This window comes from Tamandua tetradactyla, chromosome 13 (assembly GCF_023851605.1).
Source record: "Tamandua tetradactyla isolate mTamTet1 chromosome 13, mTamTet1.pri, whole genome shotgun sequence".
Classification (NCBI taxonomy): Eukaryota; Metazoa; Chordata; class Mammalia; order Pilosa; family Myrmecophagidae; genus Tamandua; species Tamandua tetradactyla.
Window position 1 is genome coordinate 85,839,822 of NC_135339.1, and position 24,630 is coordinate 85,864,451.

General features: G+C 38.3%; 1 protein-coding gene and 1 long non-coding RNA gene across 5 annotated transcripts in view; one reads left to right on the top strand and one right to left on the bottom strand.

Moving 5' to 3' along the window:
- On the top strand, nt 1–13,598 carry BUB3 (BUB3 mitotic checkpoint protein). 2 transcript variants are annotated; one of them, XM_077126332.1, is made up of 8 exons: nt 1–120; nt 523–717; nt 1,291–1,360; nt 3,098–3,249; nt 5,505–5,663; nt 7,357–7,534; nt 8,060–8,276; nt 10,478–13,598. In XM_077126332.1, the coding sequence occupies exons 2-8, from the start codon at nt 523–525 to the stop codon at nt 10,485–10,487; spliced, it is 981 nt and encodes a 326-aa protein (XP_076982447.1). In that variant the 5' UTR covers nt 1–120; the 3' UTR covers nt 10,488–13,598. The 2 variants fall into 2 exon arrangements, with proteins under 2 accessions (XP_076982447.1, XP_076982446.1); XM_077126331.1 differs by lacking the exon at nt 10,478–13,598 and adding an exon at nt 9,251–10,471.
- LOC143654411 (uncharacterized) overlaps nt 13,251–24,630 on the bottom strand; it is a 25,075-nt gene continuing 13,695 nt past the window's right edge. Inside the window, exons 2-5 of one of the 3 annotated variants that reach the window (XR_013161798.1) lie at nt 21,629–22,205; nt 20,816–21,036; nt 14,910–15,014; nt 13,251–14,097 (exon numbers count right to left, since the gene is read on the bottom strand). This is a non-coding gene — a long non-coding RNA (uncharacterized LOC143654411). The remainder of the gene's footprint in view (nt 14,098–14,909; nt 15,015–20,815; nt 21,037–21,628; nt 22,206–24,630) is intronic. The other 2 variants (XR_013161797.1, XR_013161799.1) reach the window with 2 other exon arrangements.

Genomic DNA, 24,630 nt, shown 5'->3' on the forward strand with positions numbered 1-24,630 from the left:
CATACGTTGGAGTTTTCTCCCCGCCTCCTTCTCCCATCCCGCGAGGTCTCGGAGGGACGCCAGAAGGAGGCCGGGAGCGGCGGAGACCCGCGCAGACCTTCCTTCCGAGGGCAGCTCAAGGTAGCCGGGCGAGGCGCTGGGGCGCGGGAGACGATTCTCCGGGGTTCCCGGGTCCGGAGCAGGCGGAGCGGTCCGGGGAGGAGCCACGCTTTCCCCTTATTCTTTAGGAGCGCCGGGGCGATGGCTCCGGAGAGGGCGTGAGCTGCAGGAGCCCGCAGCAGGGAGGGGTGCGGCGGGCTAGGGGCTGGAGGGAGGGGTGCGATGGCGCGGGCCAGCGGGTTGCGGCGCGGGAGGGGGCCGGCGTCGGGGGTGGGGGTGGGTCTCGACTGTGGTGGGCGCGTAGGCCCTGCGCGGGCGCAGAGAGCCTGTCGCCGATGTTCTGTCGGGTCCCCACTACGCGGTCCGGCCCCCTCTTTCACACCCTCTCTGCCTCCTTGGGGACTCTGACCGCTTGTTCCATAGATGACCGGCTCTAACGAGTTCAAGCTGAACCAGCCGCCGGAGGATGGCATCTCCTCGGTGAAGTTCAGCCCCAACACCTCCCAGTTCCTGCTAGTCTCCTCCTGGGACACTTCTGTGCGCCTGTATGATGTGCCAGCCAACTCCATGCGACTCAAGTATCAGCACACAGGCGCCGTGCTGGACTGCGCGTTCTACGTAGGTGTCCTTCCGTTCCGCTCCTGCTCTCTTTCTTAGCTACCGCATCCCATGTTTTAACAAACTCCCTCTGTCAGTTCTGGGTTAAGAAGGCTTCTCTTGGTGGAGTTACTGGGACAGCTCTTGAGCCCTTCCGGAGCACCTCCCTTGTGCCAGGTACCTTTTTGGCGATGGGAAGACGCAAACACGGGAGACTTGGCCCCCCTGCTAATGTTGGGTCTAGTGAAGTAACCCTACAAAGCTGGACGTTTGACAGTTGTATTTGAAATTTGCTTTGAAAACAGTAAAATCTGTCTGTTGTATTAAGAGGAAGGTTTCAAAAGAATGCCCTTGTACCTCTAGCCGGTGTAGTGAACACAACATAGCAACCCTCAGTTTGCTGGTATAGTGTTCTTGAGCACCAAATTGCTTATTACTGGTTTGTTTTATGTTTGTTTACAATGGGTGGTTGAACCATTCACTGTAATGAATGCTCATCATCTGGAGAATGAACTGAATGCTTGACTGTAGAAATAGGAATTTTGAAACATTTTCTAAAGTTGTATAAGTTTTAACTGTAATTTTCTTTTGTAGGATCCCACACATGCCTGGAGTGGTGGATTAGATCATCAGTTGAAAATGCATGATTTGAATACTGATCAAGGTATTATGGCCACATTTTTATCAGCTTAGTATTGTGTCAATTTGTGTGGTTTCTGGTTAAACATTAGGAAACGTCATTCCTAAGTTGCTTAGACAGGAAAGTGGCTTGAATTTAGGAACTTTTTTTGTTAGATGATAACCATTAAGTTATTGGCCACACACATATACTGTACACACACTATAGGTACATATGTATACATATTATGTTTTTATTTATTTTTTGGCAATAAAGCCCATTATGATTTCTGTCCTAAGTTTTACATCAAGCAGCACTGAAGTATTTGACTGTATCCTGTAGTGATCTGTGTTTCATTAGAACAGTGCTGATATTTGAGAGTTCTCTTTTTCAGAAGCTAATTTAGACTGAAGACAGATTTAATTTTTTTTTTAAGATTATAAGGTAGCCAGCAAGGTCCTAGTACTGTATTAGTCCTGTTCATATAACTATTTAGCAGTAGAATGTGCTTCAGTTGCATGTATTGAAAGAATAACAAGAAGACCTTTTTTTTGTTAATTCTTTTCCTAGAATCCCAGATATAAATGATTACCCTAGATTTTATGGTGACTTTGGGACAGAGGTTGAAATGTAACCCAAATGCACAGAGGTATCTAGCTGAGCTGTTATTTATTATTTATTTTTGGTGTGTGCATATATTTGATACAGAGATACTTAAGATTGCAGATCACAAAGATGTGACTAGATAGAGGATGAGTTGGACAAATAGGAGGATGAATAGAGATATGGGCACACTTTTTAGTAAAAAAAATAATCGTTGAATCAGAAGAGGCTTTTCAGGAAGTCAGTTTATCTTATAATTTATAATTGCAGATGTTTGAGTTTGTTTGCTAGCAGCTTACCCAACACGGGTAGGGTTTATAGGTGTAAGTTCTCTTCATTTGAAAATTTTGGGGAAAAAGAAGGTTTAAGATATTATAGGCCATAATTTAGGAAATTGGATGCTTATTCTCAGAAGATCAGTGCCAAGTTTCACAAGATAATTTTCTTTTGTATTTAAATGGTATATTTTTAAACAGTTTTTTTTTGCCTGAGGCTCCTGACCATATATTATTGTTCAGTTATGTGTGGCACAGATTGTGCCTCATGGTAGACACTCACTGTTGAATGAATGAATGTGATGATGTGAAGAGTTGAAATTGAAAGAATTATGTATTGAAAGTTTAACCCACAATGAAAACCAAGTGAAATATAATAAAGCCAAGAGAAATAATCATGACCGTAACATACCCTGCTTTCTGCTCTCAGTCCTGTAACTGTGTAATAAGTTTCTCATAAGTGTTGGCTTAATGTTCAAGACAGGTTTTTATCAAAATCCAGAAGCCCAACATTCTTCACTCATTTGTTCATTCAGCAGGTATTTCTTGAGCACCTACTATGTACCAGACTGTGCTACATACAGAGGTACAGTTAAGCATGGTTCCTGATTTTAAGGAATCTAGAATCAGTGGGGAAAATAATAGACAGACATGCCACCATTTTAATGTGGTCTGAAATTCAAGGCAGCCTTTGGTAGGTGCCATGACAATGAATCAGACTGTGCTGTGAGGTGAAGAGACAGGTGTGGATAACGTTTTGCAGTCATAGATTTTCCATGCATGGACATTTTTATGGAGTTTGTTGCGCCTGATTCATGACAATTGAATGACTGTTTCCTTTTCTTGTTTGAGGGATCTTTAAGACTAGGTCTTGGTTTTTTTTTGTTTGTTTATTTTCCTATAGAAAATCTAGTTGGAACCCATGATGCCCCTATCAGGTGTGTTGAATACTGTCCGGAAGTGAATGTGATGGTTACTGGAAGCTGGGATCAGACAGTTAAATTGTGGGATCCCAGAACTCCTTGTAATGCTGGAACCTTCTCTCAGCCTGAAAAGGTAGGCACTTTATGTTAATAAAAAGGTTATTGAGGTAGTTTGATTTGATCTATGTTTGATGAATTTGGTGTTGGATTTAGAAGTTAGGAGTTGATGAAGAATGTTTCATAACTGTATGGAAATATTTTAACGTGAAGGAAAATTAACTTTGGAATTTTGGTCAACTTTATCAATTGTTAATTTGTAATGGAGAGTACTAGACTTAAACTTGCTTCCATGTATTGTTAATGTTTTAAATTTAGGGATTTGTGAAGCAACTCGGTGGTTTTTCAAAGAAGTCATTTAGCAAAAATTGTCAATTGTCTTAAATTGGGTTTGACATGCCCAAACCAGAAAATGGGATGGAGCATCACTCATTTTCATTTATGACCTGAGGTTTCGTTGGAAATGACTGTTAATAGGGTGAAATGGTTTATTATTTCACGTTTAGTGAGAAAGGTATTTCCACGTTCCCAGGCTTTTTCTGTTTGTTTATTTTGTTAATACTGACTTATATAGTTTGAAGGCTCTAGTGAATGAAGCGTCTTAAAATTGAAGCTTTGTGTATTTTTCTAACCTTTTGATCTTTACCATGAAAGTGTAATTGAACATCGTTCCTGTAGCCTCATCAGACTTTATCAGGTGGCTGTTAATTTTAAAGATTGATTGTTTTAGAAGTTCAAAGGTATCCTTCACTTGAGTCTATTTCCTCAGTGTAAATATACTACTCAGTTCCTGTTAGCCATCATTATACACTGTAGTGCATCCAAAGAGCCATTATTTTTGTCACATCACAGTCGAATCTACTCCTGGCAAGACCTTTGTTCAGAATAAAATAATTGCATTGTTTCTAGTTTTGATTTATGGTTCTATGTAACATGTTAAGAGCTGTGATAAATTGCTGACAGAATATCATATAATGGACAACCATACTGAATCAAGCTGCTTATTGGTTCAGCAAGGTTCATTATGTCACTTTTTTTAATACTTTCTTTGATAAATGTATATACCTAGTCAGTAGCATGACAGTGGTTTCACTTGATTTACGATCAGTGGTGATAGAAAGCACTCTTAGAAGCTTGTGTGTCACCTGTGTAGTACAGATTTAAGATAAAATTCCAGATATGATTGTACCATTATAAATCCATCTGTTTCTGGATTCTGTTTTTTTTTTTCACACCTCTGAGATTAATTTTCATTTTTATGCAGACATTTTGTTTTTTGAATAAATTACGGTGTCTTAAGTTTCTTATATGTTTACATCTGCTACTTAAATTATTGTTTTGAATGTTTAATTCCTTGTTTTTCCTTTGGTCAAATTAGCTGTTGAATGTTAAGGCTGGACTGTAGAGAAATTTGGGTCTTTGGCATTATTAAATCTAACTTGGTTCCCTCGACTTGTGGTATGTAGTTAACATACTAGTGATTTCTTACCATTTGGTTTAATTACTGAATGTTGAAGAGATGTCTTACCTTGTTGTGAGCCTCTACATTTTTTACAGTGATGCTTCAGTTTGAAAATATTAGATCAGATTAAATTAGAGCTGCTTATTAATTGAAAGTGATAATCAGTACAGTTATGTTTCTGAAGTCTAGATTGAAAAATTTAATATCAGGAAAATGTGGGGTTTTTTTGGCCACCGTTTTCATGAATTTACTAACTCTATTGAGTCTCCAAATAACATTTTATTTTGAAATGAAACTACTTTAAATGTTAGCTTTCAGGAAATTCCATGAGTTATTATGAGGGGATTTTTGTAGAAGTTTGTTTTAATATTGAGGAAACAGGCCTATAAGGGGGAAAAATAGCTGCTTTTAGGGGAGAAAATGCCTTTTAAAATTTTCTCTCAGGATGAATTTCTATCTTTAGTGTTTAGTGTGATGTCAGGACACAAAAATTTGCCTTGTCATATGCCAGGCCACTCTCTTTGTCTTTTAATTTTGAGTTTGTATGCCACCAAAAGCAAATAAGCAGCTAATTAACAATGGCTCCCACACTCTGCCTGGAAAGGCCTATTTATTCGATGCGACAGCTGGGAAAAGTGAAGATATTTAAGGATTTGCAAAATGAAGTCTCATTCCAAAAGATGGTCACTAAAAAATAACTTTGAAAGTAGTCATTTTATGAAAAGCCTGAAGCTTTTAGTACCTGCAGTTGGGAGCCTGCTCAGCCAACTTTTTAATTGTTATGTGATTAGATATATTTTACCTTGGGACAGAATGTCCTTTTCAGGCAAGTAAATGGTTATTTAGCAAGTGTTGCTCTCTTTGGAAAGGTGTACACTCTGTCCGTGTCAGGAGACCGGCTCATCGTGGGCACGGCGGGCCGCAGAGTGCTGGTCTGGGACTTACGGAACATGGGCTACGTGCAGCAGCGCAGGGAGTCCAGCCTCAAATACCAGACTCGCTGCATACGGGCCTTCCCAAACAAGCAGGTACTGCCCCGCTTCTTTCTACCTTTCTGTAATTTGAAAACTCTGTATTCTTACATCATAATGGTTCGGCCACTGCCTTTTACAGCTTTATTTATTTATTTATTTATTTATTTATTTATTTATTTAGAATAATGAGTTAGATATATTTTCATTGATCTTTTATCAGTCTTGTGTTAAAAGACAGTAGTGTTAGCTCCATTTTAAAGATGACTTGATTTCAGAGTTTAGATAATTTGCTTAGGATTGTCCAGTGGTTTGAACAGAGGTCTTCTGGTTCCTTGTTGATTCCTGGTCCAGGATGTTTGACAGGTGTGTGAAAAAGGAAGAGAGTTTTGCAAATGTTTCATTTTATAAACTAGTGAATACAAATTTAAGTGTGGAAATTTAGATTTCTCTAAATTGCTGTTCTCTTTTTTTGCCTACTTGTAGACCTAGTAATAGTAAAGGTCTTTACCCCAAAAAGATGCCATTGAGATTAGAGAGGTAACGTCCTTCAGATGATGACTACAGCTCTTGATAAACAGGGTGGGTTACCTTCTACCACCGTAACTAAATGGGATTAGCCTGTAAGTAATGAGTCATCATGCCACCCCCACCCCAATCCTTGAGTTTCTAAGGGAAGTTGATGTGATCAGCTGCAATAGGAATTTTGCAAGAGGAAAGAACATTAAAAACAGCAGATAACATGGAAATCTATTGCTTTCCTTTAGTGAGTTGTAGAGCTTGAAGCAGTGAGATAATTGGAGATAATTTATGTCATTTATTCTCCTGTTCCTTCTGTCTTGAAAGGGGAGTACCTCAAATGATGATCACAATCCTTTTTTTCCAGGAAATTGTATGTTTCCCTTTAAGTTAAGATAAGGAATTGCAGTTATGTGAGACTTAAGAGGTTTGAACACACAATTAAAATGCTTGCATTCATAAATAGTATTTTTATGTCTTTATGCCTCCTCACATTTCTTCAATTTAGGATAGAGACCTAACTAAAAGAGTGGTTTGGATGATTTTTTTTTTCCTCCTTAAGCACATTTTCAGGAATGTATCTTTATGCCTTGAAAGATTAAAAAAGATATAAAAAATAAATTACATTTACCTTATCTTGTGTCTTTTTTTTTTGATATTTATTTTTCAAGAAAAAGTGAAAGGTTTGAAATCGTAAGCCACATTTGAACGTTCCTGAAAATCTCTGTTGTTTGTTTATAAAACTGACTTATTGGAGTTAAACGCAAGAGCAGAATGATTGAGAGGGAAGGCTTGTTTCTGAGTAGATTTGGATTATTGACACTTCAATGAAGGAAATACAACTCTTAGAGTTGTTAGAGGTGAAAAGTCATAGGGTGAAAAAGAAAATATTCTAACTAGAGTAGCAGATTTGAGTCCCCTTTGGACAGGACAACATATAATGATACTGAGACACATTTGAATTCTTGGTTAAGGTTGACAAAATAACTAGAAATTACTGGTTGCAATGTGCAAGGCACAGGTACAGTGATACTAGCCTTATTTGTTTTTTAAAAGCAGGTATCATGTCATAACTACATAGGAATAGCTTAGCACTTTGTTAAAACCTGGCTGTATTTTCTTTTCACTTCTGAAATAATCACCTTCTTTAGTGTGGGTTGAATGTGGGAATTAGTGCCTTGTTTTAGAAGCTGAATTTACCTTTTTTGTCTTTTTGATTCCCTCTTGCTAGGGTTATGTGTTGAGCTCTATTGAAGGCCGGGTGGCAGTTGAATACTTGGACCCAAGCCCGGAGGTACAGAAGAAGAAGTATGCCTTCAAATGTCACAGACTAAAGGAAAATAATATCGAGCAGATTTACCCAGTCAATGCCATTTCCTTTCACAATATCCACAATACATTTGCCACAGGTAAAGTATGGCATACGTTAGCATATATCCAATTATTAAGATAATATCACTGTGCTATTATTAGAACTCTAAACATTTATACTTTTCTTAGACTTTATTTTGAAATAATTTCAAATTTAGAGGATAGTTGCAAAAATAAGAACAAACTAATAAATGGAACTGCCTCCTACCCAGATTTACTAGCTTTTAAGATTTTCTCACATTTGTTTTTCTTTCTCTCATTCACTCTTTGTTTCTCTCTGCTGTCTATCTTCTAAACATTTGAAAGTAGGTAGCATGTATCATGCTTCTTGAAGACTTCCATGTACATTTCATAAGAAATGTTATGTGTTAAGTTACACTTATGTGTAACTTAGATTTTAAAAATTTGTGCTTGCTTTCTATAGTATTTTGCAAAAAAAATCTGGTACAGTGTTCCTTGGGGAAAATGTAACTTCTGTTATCTTAAAAATTAACTGTTAAGATAATGCTTATTTCTGTATCTTGTATTAAGAATAGTTGTAATTATTTCAAAATTACTTGCAGGTGGTTCTGATGGGTTTGTAAATATTTGGGATCCCTTTAACAAAAAGCGATTGTGCCAGTTCCATCGGTACCCCACTAGCATCGCTTCGCTGGCATTCAGCAATGATGGGACTACGCTTGCAATAGCATCATCATATATGTATGAAATGGATGACACTGAACATCCTGAAGATGGTATCTTCATTCGCCAAGTGACAGATGCAGAAACAAAACCCAAGTGAGTATGCTTCACCTGTATTTGAGCCTTTTCTTGCATTCAACCCAGGATTTATTAATTTTTCTAAATCCATGAATAGCATTGTTGATGCCTGCTTGATATTACAGCTGACTGTAGGGTTGGAGTTGATTTTATCTTGTTCTCCCAAGCTTTCAATATCCGTAGGTTGATAGACGTCTGATGGATAAAATTGTGCCTAGTTGTTTTGTAGAGAAGAATGTCAAACTCTCATTCTTCTTGAATAGGCACTATTATTTGAATCTCTGGAATTATTACTAGCTCATTGCTTCAAAATTAAGTTGAGGAATTCAAGAATAATTTGTTTTAGTAAAATCTATTTAAGATATTTAAGAATCTGAACTGCCAAAAATCTTTCCACAGAGGTTATTTCTTTAATATTTACACAAAGTGAATGACCTTCACATCTTATTGGAAACCCAGAGTATATGGCCTTGTCTGAAATAGTAAATTTCCTTAGTTTCAAAATGTTCATAGATGTCTCTGACTCTTACTGTTGACTGAGGGGAACCATTTACATTTTTTTGTACCAAGAGGACAAAGCTTTTGACTTAATAACTCCACCAGGCTTATGGGAAAGCTGATACTTGGGCATATGTTAAACCATAAAATACCTGCTTCAGGTGCTTTGCCCTCTTCTCTGTCCCTCTCTACCCAGCTTTGGAGGAACTCCTCAATAAATATTTATAAAATAATGGGAATGTTTTGAGTCTTCTTATACTTTCTTGAATTAAAATTGGTTTGGTACCCTTGCTAAATTAAGTACCTGAGAGGTGGTAGAATGTTAAATATTCAGTATCATATGTTTTTACAGGTTTGACTTTAGAGGGGATGTTTAGCATGTGAAGCCTGTTGGATAAAGGGCTGTGTTTGTATTTAATCAATCATTTTTGTATCTCATGTTCTGGCCAGCTATTTTGATCTCATACCGTTCTTTTTTTCTTTTGAACTTGTAGGTCACCATGTACTTGACAAGATTTGATTTACTTAAGTGCCATGTTGATGATGATAAAACAATTTGTACACCCATGCCCGATTTATTACTATTAACAAAGAAACCAGGGGAAAATATTAACTTTAATCTTATAAGAACCTGAAAATAATGGAAAAGAAGTTTTTATTGATTTTTTTTAAAAATAAACATTCTTAAGTACATGAGATGGTTTGATGGTTTGCTGCATTAAAGGTATTTGGGCAAACAAAACTGGACTGCACTTTTGAGAATTAGTTTGACCTTGGTGATTTTTGTTTCCATCATGAAAATAAATGTTTTAAAATAAATATAGGTAATAAAAATCCCTTTACTTTCTTTTTGGACCTTAAATGACAGAGAAAAAGGCTCTTCAACCATTTGTTTCTTTTGCCGGTTATAGTTGCTAATTCTAAAGCTGCTTCAGACTGCCTCATGAGGAGGTTAATCTACAATTAAACAATATTTCCTCTTGGCCGTCCATTATTTTCTGAAGCAGATGGTTCATCATTTCCTGGGCTGTTAAACAAAGCGAGGTTAAGGTTAGACTCTTGGGAATCAGCTAGTTTTCAATCTTATTAGGGTGCAGAAGGAAAACTAATAAGAAAACCTCCTAACATCATTTTGTGACTGTAAACAATTATTTATTAGCAAACAATTGATCCCAGAAGGGCAGATTGTTTGAGTCAGTAATGAGCTGAGAAAAGACAGAGCCTATCTGTGTATTTGGAAAATAATTGTAACGTAATTGCAGAACATTTAGACAGGCATCTATTTGGACCTGTTTCTATCTCTAAATGAATTTTTGGAAACATTAATGAGGTTTACATATTTCTCTGACATTTATATGGTTCTTATGTCTATTTCAGTTTTCCCAGCCGCTGGTGATTAAGGTTAAAAAGAAAAAAATTATAGTGAGAATGAGATTCATTTTAATGTGATGCCCTGAAGCAGAACACGAACTTAGTTTGGCCTGTTCTAGATAGTTCTGAATGGCATTTTGTTGTTATACTTTTAAATTTATATTATTTGTAATTGCATATTTCTGAAAAGGACTTGGACCTTAAGTGAAATTTATTTTGTTCATGATGTGTTTTTTAAAAATTCTTTTGATGTGGAGAATTGTCTTTATTTTTATGTTTTTAAGTATTTCAATGAAGACTTAGTATTTAAGTCTGAACCCATCTTTTGAAATGTGTTTTCTTCCTTGCAGGTCCACCTAATCACCTCGTGAAAGGGGTTTCTCTGTGGAAAGCTTTGTTTACTTCCTACATGTTTACCGCTACGGGATGTGTTGTAGTCATTGTGGACACGTTCTTTAGGTGTGGTTTTCTCTGTTTTCTGTCTAACGAGAAATTGGTCAGTGCACCCTTTAATGCTTGTTTTGTTTAGTATTAGACCCTTTGTGTTCTTTTGTAGTACTCTGAAGAATTGTGTGTCCGTACCCCTAATGCCCCAGCAAGCACAGCTGCTGTTTATGAGCAGTTTGAGCTATTTTTGTAACACAGTTTAAACCTGTTTTTTTCCATGCTGTCTAATAAATCAGAGATTCAGAACCCTTAAATGTTGGGTGTTTTAAATGTTAGTAATTAATGTAATTTACTACTTAAAAAGGCTTCTGTAAAGCAAAATTCCCTTTATCAAAGGCATGTTGGGGGTGATATTTTACTTTTAGATCCACACTACTTCATTTAATTGTGGGTACTCTGATGTGTGTTGGGGATTCGGTCCTGGTTTAAGTGATCTGTTGGAGTTCTGCCATTTCCCTCATGGCACCTCACTGCACCGGCAGGGCCCTCAGGCTAGCTGTGCATGCAGCTTCACTCAGGATGGCCACAGACTCTTAGTAGGTGGCTGGCACCCTCTGGCCGAGTGCAGTTGAGCCTTATGAGGCTGACAAGTTCCTGTTTCATTAAATCATCCACGCACAGAGAGCCATATGACAGACTCTTTTGTACTTATCCATTAAATGCTAAATCTAAGCAAAATCTTGGAGATGCTAAGTAATATAATACCAAGGGATTCTTAACTCATTATTTTGGTTCTTTAGTGTGATTATATGCTTTTTAAATTCATAGCCATTTAGTTGAAGACAAAGCATACATTTAAAACACAGTGTAGCCTAAGAGAATTAATATGGTATCAGAAGGTAATCATATTAAAGAGCTATAATGAACCATGTTTCAAGCCAAGTAAGAACTTTTTTTTGTAGCTCCATCTGGTGGACCTATTGTCTCTTGAATCTAGATGTGTCTCAACTTAAACTTGTAGTCATTCAATGTCCAGGGTGCTAGACATGTGGCCTTTGGCTTTGTTAATTCATTCAGTAAGTATTTATTTAGCAACTTTATTGTAGAAGTAGTTTATGTTCATTATAGAAAAGTTTAGGTAACACAAAAAATCAGTTACAATATCCTAATCCTACAATAGGAGAGAATTAGTAAAAATTTTGGTGTGTATCCTATCCCTCCAAATTTTTTTCTGCAGATTTCTCCGTAAATAAAAGCTTATATCAACCATATTATATGAAAACACCTCTGTGGACAGACTTGGAGGTTTTATTTGGGATGACTGACTTAAGATAAAGGCTTAACATGCGTGACATTTACTTTGGGAAGAGGGGATGACATCCTAGGTGAATTTTAAATTAATGGGTGATTGGTCACCCCCTAGAGCATTTGAAGCCTGGATGCAAGAGATCCTATGGCTGTGGGTAAGAGGAGTCTGCCCGTGGGAGTTCCGTGATGTGGGTAGAGAACAGTGACTTCCAATTTGTACCTCCAAGTAGCCCGTGGGCAGTTGCTCCAAGTGGCTGGGGTCAGTTTGTAGGTGTGCTGCTTCTCATGTGGCCTCTATTGACTGTTGCAGGGTGAGGGTTTCAGGCACCCACTGATTTATGTCTCAGATGCTCTAGAGCAACACTGGTGGTGGTGGTAGGGCGAGTTAGGATCATACTATATGTCTTGCATGTGGCACTTAATGTATTATTAACAATTTTCCCATTATTTCTCTTTTGCATTACTTTCATTGTCCACCTAGTGTTTAATTGTTTGAACAAATATCTAAGTCCTCACAGTTGTGAGGACTGTGCTAGGTTTTGGGGCTCCAGCAATGAGTAGGCTGGATTAGGTTCCTGCCTTCATTGGGTTTCCAGTCTGGGACCAGGGGTGACTGGTAGCAAACAAGTATAAAGAAAATTACATTAGTGACAAATACTCTGGCATCATAGTATATCCAGATTTCATTTTTGAGCACTTGGCCAGCATTTGGTCCTCACAGCTATCAACCTGTTAGTGAAGAGAGCAGGTAAGTTTAGTGAGCACTCATGTCTAAGGTCACATAAATGGCTAATAGGAACTGTGATAATCAACCCAGGAAGAGCATTGTGGACAGAAAACTCTAGTTAAAGAGCCTTTGAGTTAGTACATTAAAGAGGAAAGCATCTAGCCACCCTATCAAATTTTTAGCCCTCCCCCCTCCATGTGATCTGTTGCTCCTCTGGAGTTGGATCTGCGAGCTGTATTCAGAGAGTGTAATGTAACAGCATGAATCTTGAAGTCCAATCTTTGAACTTGGCTTTGAATTCTGACATTGCTGTTTAATTTGTTGTGTCACTGCCAAGTTACTTTCTGAGCCTCACTTTCCTCATCTCTAAGATGAAGATAACTTAGAAGTTATGGTACCTGTGACACAGCGTATATTAATGTTTGTCAGGGAACGCTGACCCAGTCGGTGAATAGCAGTCCTTACTCTCCTGGGGATGAATCCATCATTCTAAGTTGTAGTTGTTAGCCAAATAGTTTATTTTATATATTTTTCTTCTCATAAATTAGTGTAGTTCTCAAATGGGATTCTTAGTTCTTAAATATGCCAGTATGTTTTGTTTTCTTAAACAGTTTATGAACTATTTCAAATATTCAGAAAAATTTACGGATCACATCCGTAAATCCATTCAGATTTTAAAATGTTAATATTTGACCATATTTACTTTTTATTCCTTTTGAAATAAAAACTTTGCCTGTGCAATCAAAGTTTCATTCCATTCACAGTTTGTTTTTTACTGTTGTACCTATTTATGCGTTTATGGTCATGTAGTATCCATATACAATAAATATGCTGAATTTAAAATATTTTGCAAAAAAGGTGTATTTTGTGTCCTACAGTGAGCTTTACCCCATTCAGTATTAAGTGTGGTTAATAAGTGTGGTAGAGGGAAAAGGACAAAGCTACAAAAAATATCATTTGTAAGGAAGGAAGCTAAACAGCAGCAAGGCTGTACAGAAGCATGGCTGAGTTGAATGTCATCCCCTTTCTCCTATGAGATCAGCCACCATTACAAAAGGAAAGGCAGTCTATTCTGATTTGCTGGGTCTCTCAAGGGTGAAAACTGCATAATCTAACAAGCTTTTTCCGGTAAGACATGTAAACGTATTAATGTACTCAAGATTAGGTATATTAAAAACATAACATCCATCTGGTCATCTAGGAAGTAAACCAACAGCTCTAGTTTTGTGGCTTTTTCCACCTCTTTGAAATGTCTTGGGGTAGCCCATCTCTCACTTGGGAAAGTACTGATTTAAGCTATTAGGACTAGTTACAGCAGTTTCCTTTAAAAATGGCACCTTGCTATGTTGCTTTGGAACTAGCGCAAAGAGAAATGAAAGCTGCCAAGGCTGGTGGCCACAAAATATCAATTGGACCACGAATACAAAGGCACTTTTCCTTGATCAGTGGTGTGCTGTAACAATGCTTTCATTTTCGGGTGATTGTCACAGAACTTGTCCCAGGGTGGTCGGAGGGCACTGGCTTCTTAGTTGGAAAGCACTTTGGGTCCTGATGGAAAAAAAATCTGAAGGTAAAAGCTGGACTGTACTGGATTTCATATAGAGAGCTATAATTGGGAGAACATGGAATCAGTCTGCCCATTTAATAGAACTTGTGATTTAGCAACCAGCTTTCAGAACTTATTTTAAATGAAAAGCAATTGGTTTTGTTTTGTTTTGTTTTCCTCAGATAGAGCAGTGGAGGTGTGACTTTTCCAATCAGCTGACTTGAATAGAAAAATGAGGAAAAAATATACTAGCTTTGCAGTTTTGATGCAGCATCATGTCAGACTTAAGTAACTGAAGTTCATTGCCAGCGGCTTTATTTCATTAAACTAATTTTCTAAAAAATACTCTTTCACCTCTGATCACACTAGCCAAGTTTGTACATTTTACACAGCCTGAAGAAGCCCTACAAGTTATACCTGCTGGTCTTGGAAGCTTCTAAGCTTGCTTTCCCAATGTTGTAACGAAGTACCTTTCATTCCCTTTATAGGTCTCCGTTATAGGCTAGTGCGGTAATTTAAAACCTATATACCTAGACTCCTGACCTTGTTATAACATCACTTTGTAATTCTCAAAATACTTGGCTTTTGAAGATTTTCTTAGCCCCAGCCATGCATTCTTAAAGAGCCCAGATGATTTGTCTTTGGGGTTATATTACCCATATCTCCTTAGCTGGTAAAACATAACATTCTCACGGAATCGCCCGACAAAAGTCTGTCAAATCCTTTCATTATTTCACTGTGTAAGCTGGCATTCAGTTACTAGCATTCACCACTTAAATGCCCTTGCTTGGAACACTGGCAATGTAGGCCTTACCAAGGTTTGAATATAGAAGTGGCTGTCTTGCTGGGTTCATTGCGAGTTCATTAAGAAGCTGGTGATAGTCTGGGGACGCTCTGCTGTCCGCTTGTGACTCCCTGGCTTTAAGGTCATAATGAAAATGGAGGACAAGTACATTAACAATTAGTGTCTCAACAAAGTTGCCCTTCCCTGCTGCTGTTCATCAGGTGAGCGTTGACCTCAGTTTCTAGCAGATGCCTACAGTGGGCACTGTTCACGGAGAGTTTGGTACTCGCTGGCTTGGCTCTCTGCTTACTTTATGCTAATAGAATGTGAGCCTGATATGTTAGACTTCACCTTTGCTTTGCAGTAAGACATAACCATTTCAAAATACCCTGTGCTTATGCTGTTAACATTACTCAAACATTATTTGCTTTTGACTGCAGATAGCAAAGAGTAAGAGAAAGTCTCATTTATTAGGCCTCCCTCCACCAAGAGATAAATAGACCTGGCCTAGGAGAAAAAGCAAATAATATTGGAGGGGGTATATTTAATTCACTAAATGAGTTTTTTAAGGATATTAACACTTCCTTTTTCCTTCAACTATTTTTTTATTGAGATATAATCATCCAAAGTGTACTATCAGTGGTTCACAGTATCATCATAAATGGATTACATTCATCGTTACAATTGATATTTGAACATTTTCATTACTCCAAAAACAATAAAAATAAGAATAAAAATAAAAGTAAAAAAGAACATCCAAAGCATTCCATACTCTTCGACACCTCCTTTGCACGTTTATTTATTTTTTGACTTTTTTTTTCTTACTCTTCTGTCCATATACTGCATAAAGGAACTGTCAGTCACAAGTTTTTCAATCATGTTCACACTAAAAGCTCTTTAGTTACTCAGCCATTTATAGGAATCAAGACCATTGGATTACAGTTAAACAATTTCAGGTATTTCGCTCTAGCTACTTCAAAAAAAAAAACCCCAAAACTCAAAAGGAATATCTATATACTATATAAGAATAACCTCCAGAAAGACCTCTTGACTCTATTTGAAATCTTTCAGTCACAGACTTTATTTTATTTATCTTCCCCCTTCTTGTCAAGAAGTCTTTCTCACTCCCGCAATGCCAGGGCCAGGCTTATCCTCAGGAGTCATATCCCACATTGCCAAAGAGATTTCTACCCCTGGGAGTCATGTCCCACATGGCGGGGAGGGCAGTGAGTTCACCTGCCAAGTTGATTTAGAGAGAGGCCACATCTGAGCAACAAAAGAGATTCTCTGGGGGTGACTCTTAGGCATAATTGTAAGTGAGCTTAGCTTCTCGTGGGAATAAGCATAAGGGCAGGCCCCAAGATCGAAGGCCTGGTCCATCAAATTGGCAGTCCCAATGCTTAAAAGAATATCAGGTCTTTCCCAGCTGGGGAAGTTTAATATTCCACCCCCTGCCCCCATGCTGACCCCCTCCTCAAGAGGACTTCGCAAATACTTTTTAATCTTATGTCGTTCTTACTCTAGGATGTATCAGAGCATCTTACCAACCTGTATAAACTAACAAGACCTCATTCCCGATTAAAGATTCCATGTTATTATGGTGTTAGAATAAGCTGGGCATACAAGTTAAATTAGATAGTGTGCAACCAAAATATAAATTTTGCACCAAATAAACATTCCTTCCTTTAATCTCACAGAGAAGTTGAAGTTTTAAAATAACAGTCAATATCATCCTTTACCCTTTAGTCTGATTTACCTTAGTCCTACCCAGATCAGCTTCATTCATATCTCTAATTGAAGTCTGATCATTTTTTCACTGTTTTTAACAGTTGGGGTAATGCTGACTTCATAGCTGCAGAACTCTAGCTCTGAGATTCAGGTGTCACACAAATAACCAAAGTTTCATGGGATGATGAGGTTATATGCAAAATTCAGCGTCTCAGAAATTAGAAATAACAGTTCCAACTCTGGAATAAATGTGACTGCTGTAAGAGTTTATAATCTCTACAATAAACCTTCACCTGAGAAATACCTGGGGTTTTTTTTTTTTTTTTTTTTTTTTTTTTGGTATACTTTATGGTGGGGGTCACATTTCATTCTATTTCCATGTGAATATCCCCTCATTGCAGCACCATTTGTTGAATTTTTATTTGTTTGGTTTTTGTTTGTTTTGCTTGTTTGGGAAGTGCAATGGCTGGGAATCGAACCCGGGTCTCCCGCATGGCAGGCAAGAATTCTACCACTGAACTACCCTTGTACCCCCAACAACATGTGATGATTTGCTCTGTCCATTGAACAGGGGGACTGTGCTTAGAAACACTTGACTAGCCACCCATATCATAGAGATTGGACACATTTCTAAGGAGACATTTTTTGATTGAAAACAATGAAGCCATTTGATTTACCCAAGAACTCAACTTGGTGATTGGGGCAACCTTGTGGAATCTTTGGATTCTGTGGAATCCAGATTCTGTGGAATCTTACTTAACCAACCTCGATTTCAAACAACAGGACTAACTGAAATTTAAATTTGAATTTGAATTGGGTTATTAAGGCAAAATTTTAATTGGTCCACCAGGAAAGATTTCAGAAAGGTTTTCTTACATTGTATTGATTCCAAAATAAATAGAACCCAGAGGAGAGGATTCTATTTTCTCTTTGGGACCGTGGGCAGAGCTTTTGCCGACATCCTGATCTACTCCATCTAATTAGTTTCTCTCTGATTAGAGCTTCTTAGTGGAGCGGGCGAGAGGTAAAAATGAAATTAGGGGAAGTTATTTTTAATTCATACTGCCTTGACTGCCTAATTGTAGATTTGGAATTAAAGGGGAAATATACTTGTAAAAGGTTCTGCTGTTTGGCAACTCAGAAGAACCTAGCATAAGAAAGAAGTGGATTCATTGGACAGGGTAATTTCTGTGCCAGAGTTGCTCCTCTAATACTTGTGGGTGGAGTTTTCATTACTTTTATGAGAAGACTAATATTTGTTTTTATTAGCTCTCTAGGAATATAGATAAAGGTCAGGAATTGAAAACTAAAGAACCCAGTGAACAAGCCTCCTCTGTTCTGCGCCAGAACCTGCTGAAAGAGGGGTATTCCATACCTTTGAACAGCAGAAGAATTGAGAGCTAACAAGCTTCTGAATTCCTAGCCTATGAATGTTGATGGCCTTATAGGAAACGTGACCATCCTTCCAGTGGACTCATCTGTCACTGCCAACCGCGAGCTGGGAGATGGACCAGGCCTATCTAACGAGAGTTTCATAATTCCCAGGGTGTAGAAGCCGTATAAGGCAGAATGCACAAGGGCACACTGTTGAAAGTCTCTTCTTGGTTGTTCCTTACAGATGATCACACAGGTTAATTCAGGGTTTGCAGCCTTTCTTTCCTTTCCTCCTCGGTTCCTCTCTCATTTCCTTCCTTCCCTCTCCCTCCTGTTCCTTCAGTCAATAGCCAGACAATAAAAGGCATTTGTATAATAATAATTGACCATAGAAAATGTGGCCATTGGCTGGTGGGCTTTTTGTTTTTGTTTTTTTAATTTACATAGTATTTATTATCCACTCCTCCAGAGGCTTTTTTTTTCTTTAACGTGATTTCATTGAGATGTATTTATACACCATACAAACTATCCAAAGCATGCAGTGGCTCACAGTATGATCACGTAGTTGTGCATGCATCATCATGATCAATTTTAGAACATTTTCATTACTCCAGAAAATAAAAAAGAAAACCCAAATCCTTTCATGCCCCTTTATCCCCTCACTATTATTAACCCCAGCACGGGTATGTTATATTTGTTACTGTCAATGAAAGAACATTAAGATATTACTGTTAACTATAGTCCATAGTCTGCAATAGGTAAATTTTCCCCATATATTCCTCTATTATTAACTGCAGGTAATAGTGTTGTACATTTATTCTGGTTCATGATATAGCTTTTTTATATTTATACAGGTAATCTTAAGCATTGTCCACCATAAGATTCACTGTTATATATGTTCCTGTGTTTTAACCTCCAACTTTCCTTCCAGTAACAAACATGACTATAAACTTCCTTTTTCCATCACATTCACACACAAGTCAGTACTATTAATTATTCTCACAGTAACGTGCTACTGTTACCTCTATCCATGTCCAAGCATTTAAGTTTGACCTAGTTAAATTTGCACATATTAAGCAAATGCTCCCCATTCTTTAATCTCGTTATGGTAATGAGATACAATATTTGTCCTTTTGTACCAGACTTATTTCACTTAACATAATGTCCTCAAGGTTCATTCATGTTGTCGCATGCTTCAGGACTTCATTCCTTCTTACTGGTGAATAATATTCCATCGTATGCATGTGCTACATTCTGTTTATCCACTCCTCTGTTGATAGACACTTTTGTTGTTCCCATCTTTTGGCAATTGTGAATAATGCCACTATGAACATTGGTGTGCAAATGTCTGTTTTCACCCCTGCTTTCATATCTTTTGGGTATGTTCCAAGTAGTGGGATTGCAGGGTCGTTAGACAATATTAGTATAACTGCCTATAGTTTTTTTTTTTTTAACCTTTTTTTGTTGTAAAATATAAGGATGCTGTGCTAAGTGGGCAGGAGACTCCTGATTTTCATTTTCCCTAAAGCTGGTCCAGCAAACATACACGTTCACCCTTGAATGTATGAATACATGAAATCTATGAATGACTGTGTGGAAGGGTGGATGTAGTTCATGGTATGCGTTTTCTTAACCCATCTAAAAATTTTCAACTTCCTCCAAAGGGTGTGAGTTCTTTAAACCCAGAATCTAAAGCTTGATAGGCATGTTTATTATTGTGTTAGAAGATTTAATGATGGGAACCGTGGATGTTCATTTTGCTGGAGAGGCAGGGAGAACAATTAAGTTGACCTATTGATGAGTCATTCCCCAATTTATTTCCCAAGTTCCTCAATTTGTCTTCAACTCTATTTTTCTTTTCTCTCTGCTTAGGTTTTCTTTCTTACACACATACACACGCATGTGTGCATACACACACACCTTTTGAAATCTTCGCTTTCACAAGGCCTGCACCCATTTCCTGCAAGAAGCCTTTCCAGATTCACTGTGTCAGACTAACCTCACCTCTCTCCACATTCCCCAATTATGCTTTCTTGTACTTCAGTTATAGCACTGATTAAAATCCCATTTATTTCTATTTCAGAATAAGTCACGTGCACTAGCAGTCCCTCAGACTGGTTTAGGAGCCTCTAAAGTCAGGGACCCATTGGGTTCACAGCTACCCAGCACCAAGCATAGTGCTTTATAAAAGCAGCATGTACTAAATATGAATTAGGTTGAAATTTACAAAGAAATATTTCTCACTTGCCAATTGTCTTTTAACTAGGTGCTGTGGGGGCTTATAGAAGTAACATTACACATTTCAAACCTCAAGGGGCTTGAAAAGAGGAAGAAGATATTTGTAATATAGGAGTACAGGCTTTGGCAATGGCCAGAGCAGAATGGATCCATAAATTAATGGATCATTAATTTTTGATTTGTATTTCATAAATTAAATATTTTTAGCTTCCTTTGTAACATGACCTGTATATATTATCTATGTATGTATTTGTTTTCACCCGTAATTAAAGCCATACAAAAACTTTCTTTGGGTACAATTCCATTTAAAAATATTTCTTTTTTAATACCTAGGTTGTGACATGTTGTTTGGCAAGCATGTTTGAACACCTTGAGTTACCTTCTGACCATGTTTCAATCATGGCTTTAATCATACTCGCACCTATTTGAATTATTTAGCGATTTTTTAGATTATAATTTTTATTCCAAACTATATGACAAAGATATATACCCTGAAATATTTATCACTTAATTATGATTAAAATGTACTGTCTTCCCAAAGATTTGAATAGTAACTTTAAATATTCTATATTAATTAAAGGAGTCTCTTGGAGTACCTGGGTCAGTTTGGTTCAACAGAGAACCAGGTTTTCCAGCATCCCCTCCCCTTCATGCTTCCAGGTTGGACGTGGCCGAAAGAGGAGGAGGCTCAGATTGGGAAGGCAGAAGGAACGTAGCCGTTACTCTGAAGTTTTGTCGCCGTCAGGGTTGGTGATGGATTGATGTTTGTCCTTGCTTTCTCTGCTGTGCCTCCAGCTCTTCTTCCCTACTCCCAGCCCTGTTGACCAACAGGAGCCTCGGGTCACCACCTGCGGACCCCCCACCTGGAGACACATAGAGGCAGCAGCTCCCCACCTGCCTCTCCCCAAGCGCCCCTGGTCTTCCCGCTTGGTGGCTGGATATGCCTGGCTCCTCAGGCTGACCGCTCTGTAACTGCCTTCCCTGATGCTCCAGCACCCCTTCCAGAACCTTCACCTTCCCGGTGTCTCCTACAACTCCAGCAGATCGGATTCCCATAATCGACTCCTTATTCTGTAACTTCAGGGTGTTTCTGCTCCTTTTTTGGAGCTGTTACTGACACAGGGAGTAAGAGAATTAGAAGTATGTGTAAGTCTTTTTTTTTTTTTTTTTTTCAAAAGGGCTTTAAATCTTTCAAAGCCTTATGCTTTTAAAGTTGTTGTTAAGGGTAAATGTTCAGAGGTGGGTGACAGTGCAAAAACCTTTCTGGCTTCTGTGGTCTTTAGGGACATGATGAGACGGCTTTTTCATATGAAGATGCCCTTCTAACTCATCAGTCTTTGTGAAGGTGGGTTTGTACTGCTGACAAATTCTCATTTGTGAAAGCTCCTTTAAACAGAAGCAATACTCACCTGGTCCAGTTCTGTCCTTCACCTCTTCCTCCTTCTCTCCTTCTCATATGACCCTTAGGTTTTATGAACAGTGGTGAGGATGTGGTAGGGGCCTAAGTTTTAGCAGAACCAGGAATCCATGCCCATAATCTCACCAGGGCATACCTTAATGCTGCTAAGCTCACTCACTTGAGGAGCACTTGGTTTTCCTACTGGGTTCACTCATTCATTTATTCAAACACCTCCTGAACCCACCCTTTCTGAATGACCTGGCCTTGGGCATAGCCTTGGTTAAAAACGGTGGGCTTTGCAATCAGACTTGTAAATGCAGGTGCCTGTTATTCACTAGCTATGGAATTTGGGGTGGTTATTTAACTTCTGAGTCTTGTATCCTCAGACTTTAAGTGGTGATGAAAATAGCACCTTTCTCGTAGCATTGTTGTAACATTTAAATGCTATAATGGATATAAACTGGCTGGCACCATGCACCAGTGCACAATAAATGTTAATTATTATTCAAAGATGAATCAAACAATCTTTGTCTTCAAGAAGCTTATAGTTTCCTGGGGTGGAACAGGCGTGAAAACCCGCAAAGTGACTGGAGGGCGAGAGGAAGGAGACATTAATTAGTGTTATGACCTTTGATTCTAATGTCAATGAGTGAGCATGTTAGAAAATGGTCTAAGTTTACTCATTTGACCTTGTTCAGATTAATATGAAAAGTCATTTTCAGTTCCGCTCATATATAACTTCTTTTCAATTATCATACATTTTTCTATTTCCCCTCTCCTCCCTTATAAAAGCAGAATTTTTTTCTCTTAAGCCCAGAGATATTAGAAGTGTAATAGATGGATATTATGAGGGTTCACAAAAATTTAAATATTTTGCATCATCATCATCATCATAGTCATTGTTCAAAAGAAAAGCTTCCCACATTGTCACCCTCCCAACATGTCACCTGCATAGGTGCTCTTTCAGTCCCTGGGCAAGCCCTTTGCTTGGGTCGGTACTTGAAGCCAAGAACTATATATATGATTCCTCCCAGACCCCAACCCTTATCCATCCCAGGCCCTTTTAGGTGGACTTGAGACCAGCTGGCGGTGGGCTCTGCAGCTGGACGAGGATCCTGTAGACTTGGGGTAGGGGAGCTGCCCCCCTGGACCATGTGCAAGAGAATCAGTAAGTCAAGGTGAAGCAAACAGAGGCATATATAGAGCATCAGAGACCTTGGGGCCCTAAGAAAGGAATCTTGCTCCATTGAGGTTTTTGGTCTAGATATTTTTTGCAATGGTATCTACACTGTTTCTTCTGTAGCATTTCTTGCATCCCTAGCTTTGTTAGGGTCTTTGGTTTGCCATCCTACAGGCTCATTTGTAGGCCATTTTTTCCTCTTCTACTATGTAGTTAAAAACCAATTGACTATTAGTTACCAGCTGTATGCTATTTTAAAATTAGGAACTTTATTTATGGAGGTACAGACCGTACCCAATTGTCTTGTGAGTTTGCAGGATGGTCCAGTTCTTCACCTTCAGCCTTTAATGTGTGCCACAGTCCAAAGGGGACCAGTTGGACACGTGCTATCCATGGTCTCCACTGGGAAAACAGCTTCATTGCTAACTAGGGAGTCATGAGTTCATAGGAAAATTTTAGTATGTCTGAATGAGATCCTTTTCAGTGAAGTCCCCTATTTTCTGAAGTGTGTGGGAGGTGGCTTGGTGAATAAAACAGGGTTTGAACTTAAGTTTCATAAGGAAGAAACAGTAGAAAAAATCTTTAAGTCTTATGACTTACAGAATGGAAAATTGCAAATCAGTCAGCCAATGGCTAAAATCTTGGCTTTGCCCGTGACTCAGGGCATGATCCTGGGCAAGTTCCCTGGGCTTCAACTTCCTTATCTATAAAAATGGTTGTCAGGAGGATTAAATAAAAATGTGTGTAAAGTGCCAAGGCAAGTGCCTGAGTTCAGCTCCAGCAAATAAGCTATTATTATATAGCTTTTTTTTTCTTCCTATTTGAAGGTGGTCTCTGATAAAAATGAACACAAATTCCTATTTATTGCTAATGATCAATGAAAAGGAGTGGTAAGGGGTATAGAAAAAAAGTAGGGGAAGCAAAGGCTAAAGTATATTGGGTAGATGGAAATACTAGCAGTCAATGGGGGGGGGGTAAGGCGTATGGTATGTATGAATTTTTTTTCCTTTTTATTTCTTTTTCTGAATTGATGCAAATGTTCTAAGAAATGATCATGGTGATGAATGTGCAACTATGTGATGATATTGTGAGTTATTGATTATGTACCAAGAGTGGAATGATCATATGGTATGAATGTTCGTATTTGTATGTTATGTTTTAAAAAAATGTACTTTGAAAATGATTGCTTTTTTCTTTATATATATGCTATATTTCACAATAAAAAAAGTTAAAAAATTTTTTAAAATTCCTATTTATTTTTCCTTTTTTAAAAAAGTTATTTTCTAGTTTTGGCCTCTCAGGGAACTCATTAAATCTAATATTCTTTTCCCAATCTGAAAGACTTTTATTTCAGGCAATGCATAACTACATTCCTCTAACCTCCACCCCAGTCTCTTTTAAAACATAAATTGGGTTTTAAACTCATTACCTCTGGTAAAGAAAAGAGGAACCCGACTCTGAAAATGCTTCCAGTGCTTCTGTCGGTTCCCTCTGGGGTATGCATTAGCCCTGAGGTTGGGGTTTTATGACTAGGGTTCAGCTGATTTCACACCCACCAAGCACTGCAGAGGCAAACAAACAAATAAAATGCTCCCTTCTGATGCTTGCTAGATAGCCACTTGAAGGTGTCACGAAACTGGTAGGAGGTGACCTCTCTCACCTGGAGCTGGAACCAGCAGCTGCTGGGAAGGAAAGTGGGTTCTGATGTTCTCCTGGCCCAGGACGAAGCTCCCCACTCAGAGCTGCTCTGACTGGGGAGCCCTGTGTGCTCTGTAATTTTCTTTTCCTGTATAGACAGACCTGTTTGGTTTTAGTATCCAGTTTATGCCTAC

Bases quoted from the DNA above. Each gene is read 5' to 3' on its own strand.
- BUB3 (XM_077126331.1), top strand. From the start codon at position 523: ATGACCGGCTCTAACGAGTTCAAGCTGAACCAGCCGCCGGAGGATGGC. The intron at 1,361-3,097 runs GTATTATGGCCA...ATTTTCCTATAG, and splicing joins TGATTTGAATACTGATCAAG to AAAATCTAGTTGGAACCCAT. The intron at 3,250-5,504 runs GTAGGCACTTTA...CTCTTTGGAAAG, and splicing joins CCTTCTCTCAGCCTGAAAAG to GTGTACACTCTGTCCGTGTC.